Source organism: Lampetra planeri, chromosome 35 (genome assembly GCF_965212315.1).
Source record: "Lampetra planeri chromosome 35, kcLamPlan1.2.h2, whole genome shotgun sequence".
Classification (NCBI taxonomy): Eukaryota; Metazoa; Chordata; class Hyperoartia; order Petromyzontiformes; family Petromyzontidae; genus Lampetra; species Lampetra planeri.
Genome location: NC_136141.1, coordinates 6135188 through 6149733, shown reverse-complemented (window position 1 = coordinate 6149733; position 14546 = coordinate 6135188). Strand labels below are relative to the sequence as shown.

The window sequence follows — 14546 nt, the reverse complement described above, 5'->3', positions numbered from 1 at the left end:
AAATTCATTTCGACAATGTGAATAAAGCACAAGCAGCAGGTATCCATGTGCAAGGTGACGGTAGATGTTTCAGGATGAATCAACAACAATCCTGAATTGAACATTAGCGTTGCACATGAATTTTCATTGTCGACTGTCAAATACGCAGCCAAGCCTGCTTGCAATTTACCCCGATGTGTGGCATGAACAATAATAGGACAGAAAAGTTCGTTTGCGAAAAACCCCAGAGAATTCCCAATCCAATCGGTGCAGCTGGAAGCTCGACACCAAGCGGTGGCTATCCCCACCCCACTGCCCGCCTCCACGCTCAAGTTTACGAGTCGCTCGTCATGGGTGGATCCACAAGAGAGGGAGAGACTACGCCAGGACTACTATCTCGATGGGAGGTGGCGTGAAGGCATGCTCCACGCACGGACTGCGCGGCAAACAATTCTTGTGGCTCTAAAAGGTGTGACGGGCGATTGCGACGAGCTCTCGGCATTGCACGGACGTGTCCTTTTTCCGAGTTGTCCACGTCTCTTCGCGTTGATCCACCTTAAGCATCCCGTTGTTGACTGCAATTTAACTTCACGAAAAAATGTATATATACAAAGTTAGATGTTTTTTTTTGTCCAAAGTGGTAACCGTATCGGTGGTTTCTCGCGGGAGAGAAAAAAAAATGTGAAAGCCGCAAAAGATACGATCGCGTTATTTTTGTTGAGGATCGTTTTAAATGCAGGTCTTTTAAACACACCTACATATTTTCAACTGACCCCTTCAAGTCCACGCATCAACGGAACGTATACTATAATACCCAGACAATCGTTTATATATTCCAACAGCAAAAGCTTCATTGGTGAGGTAAAAGCCGTGTTAAACGTACGCAAGATATACGCACAGTATCCTTGTGCAGGAGTGGTAGACAGATGGTGCGGTGATTGGTGCTCTGCAGCTCGGGTTCTATTACCGGCCATGGCTATCATCATATCATCAGCGGCAATTCATCTCTGAAGCAGTCTTAGGCCTCAAAAAGCTTTCACCAAAATCACCAAGTGTCCGTGCGTACGCAGAATATGTATCGCGTGTCGTCAGTGAGGGAGCATTATGCTTGCTCTCGGGAATTCGTGAAGAAGAGGTCAATTGTCAAACAGATTTTGTTTTGTTTAGCAACATCTGCTCACGAATGTATATTCTTGATAAGGGCCCTGGTAAAACCCATAATTGATCATTTCCCTGATAAAACCCATCATTGATAATGTCCCAAGTAAAGCCATACATTGATAAAGACCCCCAAGTAAAACTCACATGGTATAGAAAACGCAAAAAAAAAACTTCTCAAAAAAAATTCTCAGATACTTGTCAACGTCCCATCTCTGAATACACAAAAACAGAGATCCTCCATGAAGGCTTTTCAGACTGTGAGGGGCACAAGTCCTGTCAGCAAGCACAACACACGAGAGTTCCACACCCAGCCATCTTCGTCTTTCCAGTGCTGATGTTTGCACACCACACCAGGTACTAATTTAAGGCTGAGTCGACCTAGACAAGGCCGCGGACACGGTCACCAACGTTAGCCACGGCCAACGCGCGGACTCAGGTTTGTGCCGAAGTGTGGTAACAAATCCACTACCGCTGGAAACACACGCACACAGGCACAAACAAATACGTGTTTCCATGACCACACCGTCAGCTAGTTAAGAGATCGTACCTCCTGGACTTGCCATCCTCGCTTCAGACACCCGTGCAGCCACCACTGGGTGCTCCTGCTGCTGCTGCTGCTTCTGCAGCTGCTGCTTCTGGAACTGCTGCTGCTGCATCAGCTGCTGTTGTTGCTGTTGCTGCTGCTGCTGAATCAGCTGCTGCTGCTGCTGTTGCTGCTGCTGTTGCTGCTGCTGCATCAGCTGCTGCTGCTGTTGCTGCTGTTGCTGCTGCTGCATCAGCTGCTGCTGCTGTTGCTGCTGCTGCTGCAGTTGCATCAGCTGCTGCTGCTTCTGAAACTGCTGCTGTTGCTGCTGCTGCCGGTGCTGCTGCAGCTGCTGCTGCTGACTGCGCTCCACCTGAGGCCTCGGAGATGATTGCTCCTTGAAGGGCAGCTGTGACGATGGCGGCGGTGTCACCGCCGCCGCTTGCGACCCGTGGACCGAGGTTGCCAGCGTCGCTGGCGCCAGCACCTCCCCGTCGACGTGGCCATGGTACGGCTTGAAGGCCTGCGGGGGTGCGGCGGCGGCGACGGTGGCGGTGGCCGCGGGGGCCATCGGCGGCGGGCCACGAGGGGCCTGCTTCTCCCCCCCGCGTGGGACGGGGCTGGGGGCCGGGCTGCCGCCCTTGCCGTGGCTGTCGGCGCCGCTGGACGCAGAGCCGGAGCGCGACGCCGCGACGGAGACCGGCTCACCGGCGGACGGCGACGGCGAGAAGACGGGGCTCCCCACGGGCTCGGCCGTGCCAGGCGCGGTGCTCCCCTCGGTCCCGACGGAGGAGATGGAGGCGCGGCTGACGCTGGCGCCTGCGCCAAGGGAGCGTCCCACGCTCCCCGCGTAGCCCGGAGCCGCGCCGCTCAGATTCTGCTCGTCGTACGAGCTGGAGCTGGAGATGGACGAGGTGGAGCCGTTGGGGAATCGGTAGCGCGGGCTCACGGTGGGGCTCGCCTTGTGCGTGTAACCGCCGGGCCCGGTGACTTTGGCGGCAGGGGGGGCGGCGTTCAGCACGAGGCTGGTGCTCGCGACGTAGTCGGGGCTCTTGAGGGAGCTGGATCTGTAGAGCGAGCTCGAGCCGTCGGACGGCTTGACCCTGAAGCTCTGGGAAGCACGAGGGACAGAAACGCCGCTGCCGCCTGATGCTGCGTTGAAGTTGCTTTCATAAGCCCTGGCGATGGGGGTGCTGCTGTACTCGGCTTGAGGCTTGTATCTGGAATGCGGCGACGGTTTGCCGGCGGAAATCACTCCAGGACCAAAGGCAGAGCCGGAAGAGTAGGAGAGATCGGGGTTGTCGATTGAAATGGAGCTCTTAATGCCATTGCTGGGCCTGGTCCTGGATGCTAGGCCTGCACTCGGGACGACGGTGAAGCTCGCGGAAGCTCCGTTGCTCCTGCCGGCCGAATGCTGGAACGCAGGGCTCTGCACGAAAGAAGACGCGGGCTGGTGGTCGATGTTCGGAGCGTCCACGTTGGACACGGAGCGCATTTTGGGCCGCGTGGCCGGACTCGGGCTGGAGGCGCCGCCGCCGCTGCTGCTGGTGCTTACGATGCTCACGGAGGCCTTGGGACCGGTGGCGGCGCTCAAGTGCACCGGCTCGCCCAGCGTGAAGCCGGAGCCATTGTAGGCCCTGGCCCGGGCGTTGGGAATGGGGCAGAAGCCCGCACCGAAGTCTGGGCTGGCCCTGGCGCCTGAGTTTGGCGTGTGGACGAGGCTCGTCACGTGCCGCGAGCCGAGAGGGCTGCTCAGCTCGGCACGCTTCGACTCCTGGAAGCTCGCGACGGCGGACTTTGGCTTCTCCTCAATCAGCAGGCCACCCCCGGGGCTGGACACCTCCATGGTCGCGCCGGACGGCAGTTGCTCCAAGTCATCGATCTCGAAGGACCGCTTCAGCGCTGGAGGGACGGAGAGAGAGAGAGAGAACAGGGAGAGGGAGAGAGGGGCAGAGGGGAGTGGGAGCAGATGTTTCCTGTGAGTCGCATTGTACTGTTACGGGAAGCTCGGCACAACCGCTCCGCGGCTATAACAATCACAGAGCATTCACGGCAGATTATTGGCACTCGAAGCAGCGGCCTGAGTCATATTACTTCCACATGACCATATCTTGGTGCAGACTCAAAAATTCACGCGGAAAGTCATTATATTCGGAGGGGGGGTTTTTTTCTTCTTCTTATTTTACAATTGTATAAATATCCGCCCGTCAATATGCAGGGTGTCCCACACATGTATCGTTCGTCGTTGAGGAATCTACAGCTTTGAACGGCGGTTTCAGTTGTGTCGGTCAAGTTCTGCTGGGCCCGTGGGAAAGTGTCGCCCGTAGGAGCGCCACACTCCTCTGAACCTCCGCGCTCCAGCTGTGGTGTCGCGTTGACATTTGGGAAAAGTCCACCACGTGATCGCCAGCAGCTCGGCGATGATCGTTTCAGATGCCCCTGCTGTGAGCTGTTCAGATTTAAAAAGCACTTCGATATGTAAATTATCCGTTGCCAGTGTTTGCAATGATGCAGTGCAAACTGCTGTCAAATTGGAGTCATTCAATCGCGAATAACTTTACGGACATAAAAAGTTATTTCCCGACAACTTAGCCTATATTGTTCGTTTTTTTTGTTCGGTTTAAAGTAAGTGTTACTGATAAATGAGGTAGGTTTTTATTATTTGTGATTGTGAACCGCTGCCAACACCGGCTCCTAATGTTGTTTTTTTTGTAACTTAATTAATGTATCTTCAACATCGGTCAGCATGAATGGCTACAGATTAATCAACAATGAAAGAAAGAGTAACCTACTCTAACTATCGCAACTAACTTTAATACACAAACATGCTCAACCGTGCAAACATCAAACCATGATCGTCCATTGGAGAGACCAACCCCTGCCATGACAATGTAGAATTTCCACCGCTCGCTCAGGGCTCAGTGTTGGGCCCCATAATTTATCCGAATCTTGGAGGCACTTTGACTCCTGGCTCACGTTACCAGATGCGCCACTCGGCGGCTTTCATTGACTTTTCACGTGAAATGATTCTTAAAACGGCGGCTCCCAGGTTTGCGGGAAAGTCTGTGAATTGTATCATGTGAGCATAATGCAACTTAATGCTGAACCAAGACATTGATTATCCTGAAAGAGTCAGCCCTGTGACACCCCTCTGTGCTGGAGTTGACCGCAGACATGTGAACTACGCACAAAGAATAGAAGAGAAAAAAAACACATTCTGGATCCACTTATGCACACTGAGAAAATATAAAGAAATAAAAACCGTTTTGTCCCCAACGTGGTTATTACACACGCTCGCCTGTGGGAGTACGAACCCATCGGAGCCATTGGAGTGTAACATTGTTGCACGTTGCTTTCTTCAAGGCAGTCCGTGCCAACTCAAAGTCCGGTCAGCCGTCACAATCTGCGCTTTTCATATCGGATTAAAAACAAGTCTCTTCTTGTCTATTATTTCATCGAATTTCCTTTATATTTTCTCAGTGGCATCCACGCCTTACGTGTCGGCTTTTTTTATGAATATGGTGCGTTAAAAAGTTCGGGTCGATTGATGAAAGTCGATTCGAAGCATCTCCCTGATCAAACGGGAAATGGAGGTAGCATTCATCTCCACGGTTGGGAGGCCCCCTCAGCGAGCAGTGGAAATTCTGAAATTTCGCATTCTAATAAAAACTATGACTTTAAAATAGCTATTTTTTAAATCCTTTATATTAAGTTCACTTGCTTGCTTGCTTGTGCGCTTACGACCGTGCAAATCTTTTGGTCGTTTTTTAACCCACTTCCCGTGATCCAATCGAGCTGACATTTTGCACACAGACTCGTTGTGCGTGACAATTTATTTTCGTGAAAACAAATTCAAAAATTTTACACTTTTTAGGAATTTTGTGTTTTATATTTAATTACCAATTGCTTAATGGTGGCAGGCAATTTTCTGACCCATAGGTGGCAGCCATCTCAAGCCAGAGGACGAGAGGACTCTAGCCGCCACGCATATAAAGGATTTATAGTGAAAAACTTTGTTTTTACGGGTTAATTTTTTATTTGACCAGGTAAGGCCCACTGAGCTAATGTAGTTCTTTTTTCAGAAGCGACCCGGCCACAAATGATAGCTCAACGAAGTGGCTTATCACGTGGAAATGTATAACAGCTAAATACTCTAAACGCGTGATATTTATTCTAAATATGGATGGAAAAACCAGAGGACCCGGAGAAAAATCCACACGGCCACGGGGAGAACAATTCCAAATATACAGCAGACATCAGGGTCGGGATCGAACCCACAACCTCTTGCATACCAAGTGAGGCAGTTAACATCTCGCCACCGTGTAATTTTCTGATGGATTGGGTCAGACTATGGCGAGGCCAATTACTGGTGACTACACACAAAGTGGACATCGTGTTGAACAAAGCCTGGAGGGGTGGCACGTGGAGCCAGCGCTCGACCAGGATTTGAACTCACGACTAAAGTGCCACTCGCCAGATATCCAATTGGCCGGGGACTGAGGCTCGGGTGGACGCTTGAACAATTAAAACGGATATGTGAATGTCGAGAGAAACATGTTTGATTGGTTGGTTGATTGATCGGAGCAGATACGTGATGGGCATATATACTACCATTGGTGATGGGTCATTTGCAGTCGCTAGATTGGGAGTGACGTGTTGAGATGAATGTGTTTATTTACTTTTTTCATCTTCTTTACCACGCGACAAACAAAATAATGTTATGAACCTGGTGAAAGTCCACCGTTATTGTGATGTGTTGAATTGTATCAATGCGTGTCCATTGACCCAGTGGCGAGCATGCTGATAACCAAGCTTCCCGTACAATATTGAAGATGCTAGGGTGCAAAGATTGACCCATCGATATAATTAAGCTCATGATAAATCGACGAGTGACCCTTCCAGCCAAAGAGAGACCACTAAATTAACTTCCGTGGTTAATAAATAAATTGATTGTTGAGTAGATGACCCTGATCCCGAGTTGGAGAAATGCATTGAATCATGACGTGGATTATAACACCATCATGGTGAAGTATGGTCAAACAACTCACGGGGAAGACTTCACACAGTAGGGGAGATTGACAAAGAGCAGTGCATTATTAAATATCAATACACACATACCGCTAAACAGAGCCATTGTGAAACGTCATCACAAACTCCTATGCAATGGTGGAACCGGTGTGTTCAAGTATTTAAACCCCAACTACACTCACGAGATCCAGAACGTCACCGCTGCTTCACAGTAGCGCGCGTTAAGCATTCAGATCAGGGCAGAGGTCGCAACCGGGTACCCAATACCCGTACCCTACCCGATACCCGGCTACCCGTACCCGGCCGGGTACGGGTACGGGTAGACCGTGAGTCACTGGTGAGTAACCGTTTGTCACTCATTTCCCAACGTCTTGTCTCTTCTCACAATTCAAGTTCCTAGAATCAACCCACCCGCGCCCGCAACATGGCTTCATCCCAGAGGTCGCAATCATGTACCCGTACCCTTACCCTACCCGTACCCGGCCGGGTACGGGTAGGGTAAGGGTACGGCCGGGTACGGGTACCCGTTTGCGACCCTGGTGCGGTCGGGTACGGGTACGGGTAAGGAATCAAAACCCGTTTGCGACCTCTGGATCAGGGTCCCTCCCTGAAGCAATCATTCCCGTGCCAACTTGGCACCGTTTCACTGGATGTCCTGTTAGTTACCAAAACCTCAAAAAGGTCATCGCTTCCTCGGGTTAAAAAAGCCCCTAAACAATCGTGCGTGAGGTAAAAGAAAATTGTTTAAAGCGCACACACACACACTTTGTTTTCATAGCCTTGCCCCGATAAAGGTCACCCGTGGGACACATTTTCCTTGCCAACTCCGTCGTGGCATAACAAACCATTTGAATGTGTCCGTGGTAATACAGATTTCATTTACTTCCCATTGTGTTATTATCTCACATCTTTGCGTGTGGACGATGTGCCTAACGACACGAGGCGACGGGACGTGGTTATGTACCCCGCGTACCCCCATGGTTTGTTGTCGCTTGCGGTTCTTTTTTTTCCAAAGAGTGACAATTTCAAAATCCAACGTAATCTCTCCTGCTGTAATGACACTGTCAAGTCAAACGTGCCATCTGCTTGTTTGGCGCGAACGTGGGGAGAAGGGGGGGGGGAGTCCATCGCATTGTTTGTAAGAAGAGGGCCATTGTGCTCCATTATCATGGGAAACAAATTTGGAGAATTGCCCCCATAACTACTAAATTATCAGGGTGTCCATTTCTGAATGCGTTTCTGCGGAGTTATATGGCCCTGCGTTGTGGGCAGGAATGTTCCCCTCCGCAACAAAGGGCCCGCAGGGCAATAATTGGCACGCACGGCGGCGATGACCGTGCCAATCGTGGCTTTCCGGCGAGTTTTGCCGTTGTGCCGCGCGATGCTCGGCACAAGCGGCCGGCAAGGTCCCGGCACGTGGAACGAAACGTTCGTCGTCATGCCAAGCAGTACCACGCGAGGTGTAAACTGCTGTAACTATTATCATCGACAACAACACGCAATGCGGCCTAAAAACGGATCGGAGAGTTGTACTGCACAGCACAATCACGGAAACATGCGCCACCGTGGCTGTTTGGGCTTAGTTTGTCAAGAGTTAAACCGTGGGCAAATCCAGAAGCTTTAAGCATTCACAAAGTCGCAGTGATTTACTATCATTCCAGAGGTGTGAGTCACGGGGCTCAGTGCGTCTCACCCCAGTCGAGGAGCTCATGACGGAACAACATACACAGATACAACCCCTGCAGCCTTTTCATTCAATCTGCTTTTACGGGGTTGGGTCAGCTATGTGGTGAGAGAAATAACGACTTGGCTTGAGAACAACCACCTCTTGAAACCCTCCCCGCCCCCACAACCACCTCACCCCCCCCTCCCACCTCATCCCACTTGCAAAAGAAAAAAAAATATTGTTGACCTTTCCCCTGGGAGGGCTTCAGACCCAGGATCTCCAGAAGGTATCACTACATTATCCTGCCACAGAGCATAATAGTCACGTGGGCCACCCAACCTCGGCACGGTTGAATATTTGTCAAAGCGTAGGATTCCTTTTGCAGCGGCGGTCGATGTAAGAAAACAAGTCCCTCACTTGAGGCATGTCACTTTGCAAATAACCTGGCATGCTACGCCGTGACCTGTGTTTAAGTGTGCGCGGTACAAAATTGCACTGCCACAGAGCATTAGCCACATGGGCCACCCAAATATGCCATTGTAAGTTATTGGCAAGAGCAAACGATTCTATCATCAACAGCAGGTGATTTAAGCACAGCGAGCTCACTTCGGGTATATCGCCTGCAAATGCCCTGGTATGCTCTTTCTCGCGACCTAGAAATGACCCTGTATGTATGTATGAAGTTCTTTTGGACCTTAACGTAGCCAACCTGGGCGACCAAACTACAGCACGGTTAAGTTATCAGTGGCAAACGATTAAATATTTAGCAGAGGTCGATCCCACTTAGGCGATGCAGATTCACAATGCGTTGTTGTGGAGCATTACGGTTCATTTTAGTTTACGCTCTGTTTGTCCAAAACCAAATGACTATATTTTTCAGTCCATAAGCTGCTTGGCTTTCCAGACCAATTGTTGTCCTGCAGCGTTTACTTGACAGAGCAAAAGCTGGACCGGCTTCGATCTACTGGGCCTCATCGGCAGAGTTAGGTTTTCATTAAAAACAAATGCTGCTGGATTAGCAGGGACGCAATGCTTGAGGTATATCGCCTGACAATACCCTGCCGTGCATTTGTCACCACCTGCAGTTAGTATGCTGAGCGTTAAATTGTCAGGTCCCAAGTGACCTTCGGGGCATGTCTTAATTGAATGCACGTCCGCCTGGTCTGTAGAGTCTAATTTGGCCGTGCCTGCCAATGATTGGCGACCAGGTGACAATAGATTTTTAAACTAGAATAGATTTTAAGTGGGCAATTCCAAAAGGCCAAAAGGATCTGGTGTCTAAGTCCTCACTGTATATTAACACTCGATTCCACATCTTCAGCAGCTGTCATCAATAACCAGCTGCCATCCTTAGCAGCACCATCACAACGAACTCTTTTGGCCATTTCAGGTAAGTGTGATTTTTTTTAAATGAAAAATCGCAGGCATTCTCTGTTGAGTTGAAATTGCCAAGACCAGTTTAAGGTAGTCTCACCATTTACCATATCAACGCCTCTCTGTGTGCATCATAGTTCGATAAAGTGTCCCCTTCTCCAGTTCTCTCCGCAACTGCACATGGCAAAAGGGGAAGCCAAGATGACAGTGAATATTTATCTTAAATAAATATGTATTTATCAAAATAACAAAAACGAATTCACAGCCCTTTGTCAATCCTCTGCTTGGTATAGGCTTTCTCGTGCTGCGTTGGTCATGGGGAGATGTTCGACCATACTTCACCATGCCAGTCAGTGTGGGCTGCTGAAGGGTAAAGGACCCAAGACCAGTTCCGATATCATTCGCCACTCATGTTAGTTAAGGCCAGGAATTGAACTCAGGTTAATGGGTTAATGGCACAGTGTGCTAACCACTGCACCACCTCCATGGCCAAATTGATGGCGTACTAAACACAGCTGGGGTTACTGTTCAACACTGTGCCTGTCAATGTCCATAATGGGCACACTTTACATGACCTCGTGTTACTAAACCACCCTGTGGCTGGACCCAGAAGTCAAGCAGATGCTCGTACCTGCCATGTACTCAGATTGGCAATCGTCAAGGAAAAGTTGGCATTTGAATCATCTACGGTTCCACTAACAACCGCTCCACCACACCCCCACTTAATTCTCGGTAAACTTTAAATGAACGTGACAGCGCCGGTTGTACCGCATTCACACCGATGGCATTTCTAGCAATTCATGCTGCACAACACCTCGAGCCGCGATGAACAAAGGCAGGCACATCCTCTGCTCGACGCCCTGTGTCGGCCGTGAAGCGACGGCTACCCCCTGGCAGCGAACTCCGACTGCGCGCCCAAGCAAGCGGGCAAGCCAGACTGGCAGCGGAAAAAAATTAGTCACGGCCAGATAACGCGCGCGGACGCAACGCTAGCAGTCGGGAAGCCCTTGCAAGCTGCCCGCCTCGCCACGGCACGCTGTGAGCTGGTCTCTGGGGTAATCTAGAATCAAACTCCTGGAGAGTGTCTCAGACACAATCATAATCACAGCTTGGGCCCTTCGACAGATGTCTGGCCGGTAAACAAAGCCGGCCGAACCGACCACTGCGGTGGAAGGGCGACACTGCAGGACGTCTCCCGAAAAGAGCCGAGGTTGTTGCATAAATCAGACGCGGAATGTGCGGCGCTGGGGCTGCTGCTGCCGCTGCTGCCGCCGCTGCTGCCGGTGCCTCGGGGCAGAATTGCACCCGCACGCATGCAAGTGGGGGCCGGTCCACGTGTTCCCGTGAACACTGCTAACGATTCCATATTTCCACAGCCTCGTCCTGGGAACGTAGACAGCGGTGCACGCATGCCCGCAAATGTCCGTGCGGTGGTGGCGGTGGTGGTGGTAAATTACAGGCTGCGGTATTTGTTTGGCTGAAGTTGGTCCCCTCCACGCGCTCCCCGTGTTGAGGCCATCACCAGTAAAAGTATTTGTGTTTGAGTACTTTATAGAACATACGCATGAGCCCCGCTCACTCAGACGTGCACATACTTCTCGCGTTGTGTATACAAAGTGTTCGGTGAAAGGGCAATGCCGAGAGCACATTGACAGCAGTATATTACACTGTGAACCGCGTTTGGGATTAACTGAGGAATGGGTACATCGGCCATGCACATTTTGGGGAAAAAAGAGAACGTGGAAAATGTACTTAATGATAGGGATAACACATTGTTTCATCCTATGGCATGAACCATTCCATCTACAAGAGAATTTTTTCCTTCCAAGGAAGTGATATTTATTGATGCAAAAATATTGCCTGAGTGTTGATAATATTGTAGTGACTGTGATTGTCACTGTGTGGTGCCGGGCTTACGAAGCCACGGCGGATAATGTGTTGGCATTATGTGTAGCCCGCTTACTGGGCGTAGTACCAGCCCTAGCGGGGTTTGGGTGAGCGCTGGTCAGTGCGGAGGCACCACGAGCAGTGTGCGGTGCGGGCTCCCGGTAAGGGAGCGAGAGGGAGCGTCAGCCAGCCAGGGTTACGTTGGGGCATGATACGCTGCTTGACCTGCTGACCCGTGACTGGATGATATTGGAGGGGGGCCACCGGTGGACGGGGGCCGCTGGGCGGTCACATGGTCTAAAAGAGCTCTCGGGAGCCTTCGGGAAACAGCTCGAGAGATCTAGAAGGTGGGCGGGGCGAGGGGCGGAGCCAGCCCCAGTCCAGGCCGATATAAGGGGGGGGGGGGGTGTCCGTGAGGGGCTCGGGGTTCTTCGTGTTGCTGGTGATGAAGGTCCACGTCGGGTAAAAGAAGCCTCTAGCCACGCGGTCCGAGACCCAGCTTGTGGTCCGGACCGGGATAGTGAACCGTGTCGAGTTCTGCTGTAGCGTGGCTAGATGGGCATTCAACACCCAAGTGTAGGTTGTGTTATGTTGTGTTGAGTTACTGAAATAAATAGTGTTGCTCCCAAGACAATGTCTGCGACTCAGTTGGACTCACTACAGTATTATAAGCAAAAGCAATGGTAATTAATTTAAATGACTACTTAAGTACTACAACTTAAATCATTATAATAAAAATTTAGAATGTACAGCCCTTTGTCATTTCACTGCTGAGTAAAGGCCTCACGATGCCTTAATGGTCATGGGGGTTGTTTGACCATTACTTCATCAATGCTCGTCAGTGCAGGTTGTTGAAAGGGGGAGAGGGGCAGGACTAGTTCAGATTGTTCTTGCCATAAATGAACCACAACACCTTGCTGACCTCTTCAAAGAGTTAACCATCACGCAAACTCCGGTCATCCTCGCAGCGGCTTTTGGCCAGCCATAAAACGTAGACGGTCACCGCATCACTTCTGCGGCCGTCTGGAAAGCTCTTCCTTCCGAGATTAGAAAGCCACCGGAGCTTTGCACTTTTAAATCTAGATTGAAAACTAATTTCTTAAAAATGTGCTTCTTGTTCTAGATTTGAAGCTTTCGTGACTGCAATGATTCATATTCTCAGGTTTTTTCGGTAAAGTCACGTAGGTAAAAAACATTAAAATTAATGAAAGTAAAATAAAACAAAACAAAAATAAAAATAAAATTCACGACGTTTCGGAGGCAACACAAGTCTCCGTCATCAGGTGGGACCGTCACAGCCGAATTAGCTGCATCAAGTTGATGCAGCTAATTCGGCTGTGAGCTAATTCGGCTGTGACGGTCCCACCTGATGACGGAGACTTGTGTTGCCTCCGAAACGTCGTGAATTTTATTTTTGTTTTGTTTTATTTTACTTTCATTAATTTTAATGTTTTTTACCTACGTGACTTTACCGAAAAAACCTGAGAATATGTGCTTCTTGTGTTTAGTTTGTTGTCCTTCCCTGCACCTCCGATTAGCACGGTTGGCTACGTACGGTGCGAAAAGACGTTCAAAGTAAAAACATGCTCAAGCCACTGATGTATCCTAACATACACAAAGCATTGTTAAAGTACCAGTTAGCAAACAAGCACACAGTCAATAGAAACATGTGTTAAAATGCACAGGAACCATTAATTTAAGCATATGCCACATCTGATAAACACAATGCTTACCAGGTGTAAGTAGAGGTTCATTGAAATGACGGATGACTACACTTCGGAGAAGCAGGCTCTCATCGTGACCAACACACGTGGATACAATTCACGGGTTGGCAGAACGGCAACATCCACCGGATTTTGGCATCAGACTGACCGGATTGGTAGACAGTCCCGAAGGTTTGGCTGCGATTTCTCAAAGCACCAATGAGTCAGTCTAGCGACACGTAAATGATGTCCTGTACCCGTCAATGCTGCCGTGGTGCTACTGTTAGCACACCTCAATCCAGCGGCCGCTGGTTCGATCAGCTCGGCACTTGAAACAATGTGGCAAATTTCTTAAAATCTGCCCCCCCCGCCTCTGGCCACCCAGTGGTATACACGGGCACACAACAGTTCGTCGATGGGCAGTGCGGTGAAGTGTGGGTACACTGACTTGTTCAAATATATTTCACCAGCATGGAAGAGTAGGTAAAAATGGCCTTTCGTGTGGCTCTCTGGAGCTCCGTCTAAGTGGAGGCCCTTCTGCAAGCAGTGCCGTGAGCAGGCAATTGCAGGGCTGCCTCTTTCCTCCTACCTATCCCTAGCCAGTTGAGAAGCTTTTGTTTTCTTTGCAGCAGAATCTGAACGTGCATTCGTTTAGTTTGTAGTTTACGCCACATCGGTAGATTTCGCTGTAATTATAAAGATGCACACGAATAGTTCACTCAAGAAAAAAGAAAGATCCTCTGCCTTCAAAAATTAAATGCCCTAAAGTTTGCCGTTGGTGGTACCCAACCAGAGGGCCTCTAAACCGGGGATGAAATCCTCGATCTGGCAAACACACCTCAGAGTTTAAGTGGATTTCTGAAGCAGGTTCCTGTCCATCAAATCGAAATGACAAACAGTTCCGAAGCCAGTAGCTAGCAGTAGTTCCGGTTGCAGCTTGCGCATATCGACAAAGACTTAGGGCAAACATCTCCTGCCAGGTGCACCCAGGGAGGTCACATTCTCACGGCACCTTGGCTAAAACGGCTTGTGATTTTGGTCCTATTCATACAAGTGAACGTATGCGGTGGCCAAACATGCGTACAACAACCATCGGTAGAGTGCTTGTGTGGAACAAGTCATTGAAATGCATTAGGTTTCGTGTGAAGTGCTTCCCCCGCCGTGCTAAAGTCAATATTAGGCTGCGCTATACCTCGGCAAATTCTCAATCGGCTGTCCCGAACCG

At 50.0% G+C, this 14546-nt stretch overlaps 1 protein-coding gene across 3 annotated transcripts in view; it reads right to left on the bottom strand.

The window, feature by feature from the left end:
- Positions 1-14546, bottom strand: part of LOC144730343 (neuronal-specific septin-3-like) — a 257761-nt gene that overhangs the window by 160802 nt on the left and 82413 nt on the right. For all 3 annotated transcript variants that reach the window (XM_078611089.1, XM_078611091.1, XM_078611088.1), the window contains exon 2: positions 1688-3565. In XM_078611089.1, the coding sequence (XP_078467215.1) occupies positions 1688-3565 (1878 nt within the window). The remainder of the gene's footprint in view (positions 1-1687; positions 3566-14546) is intronic.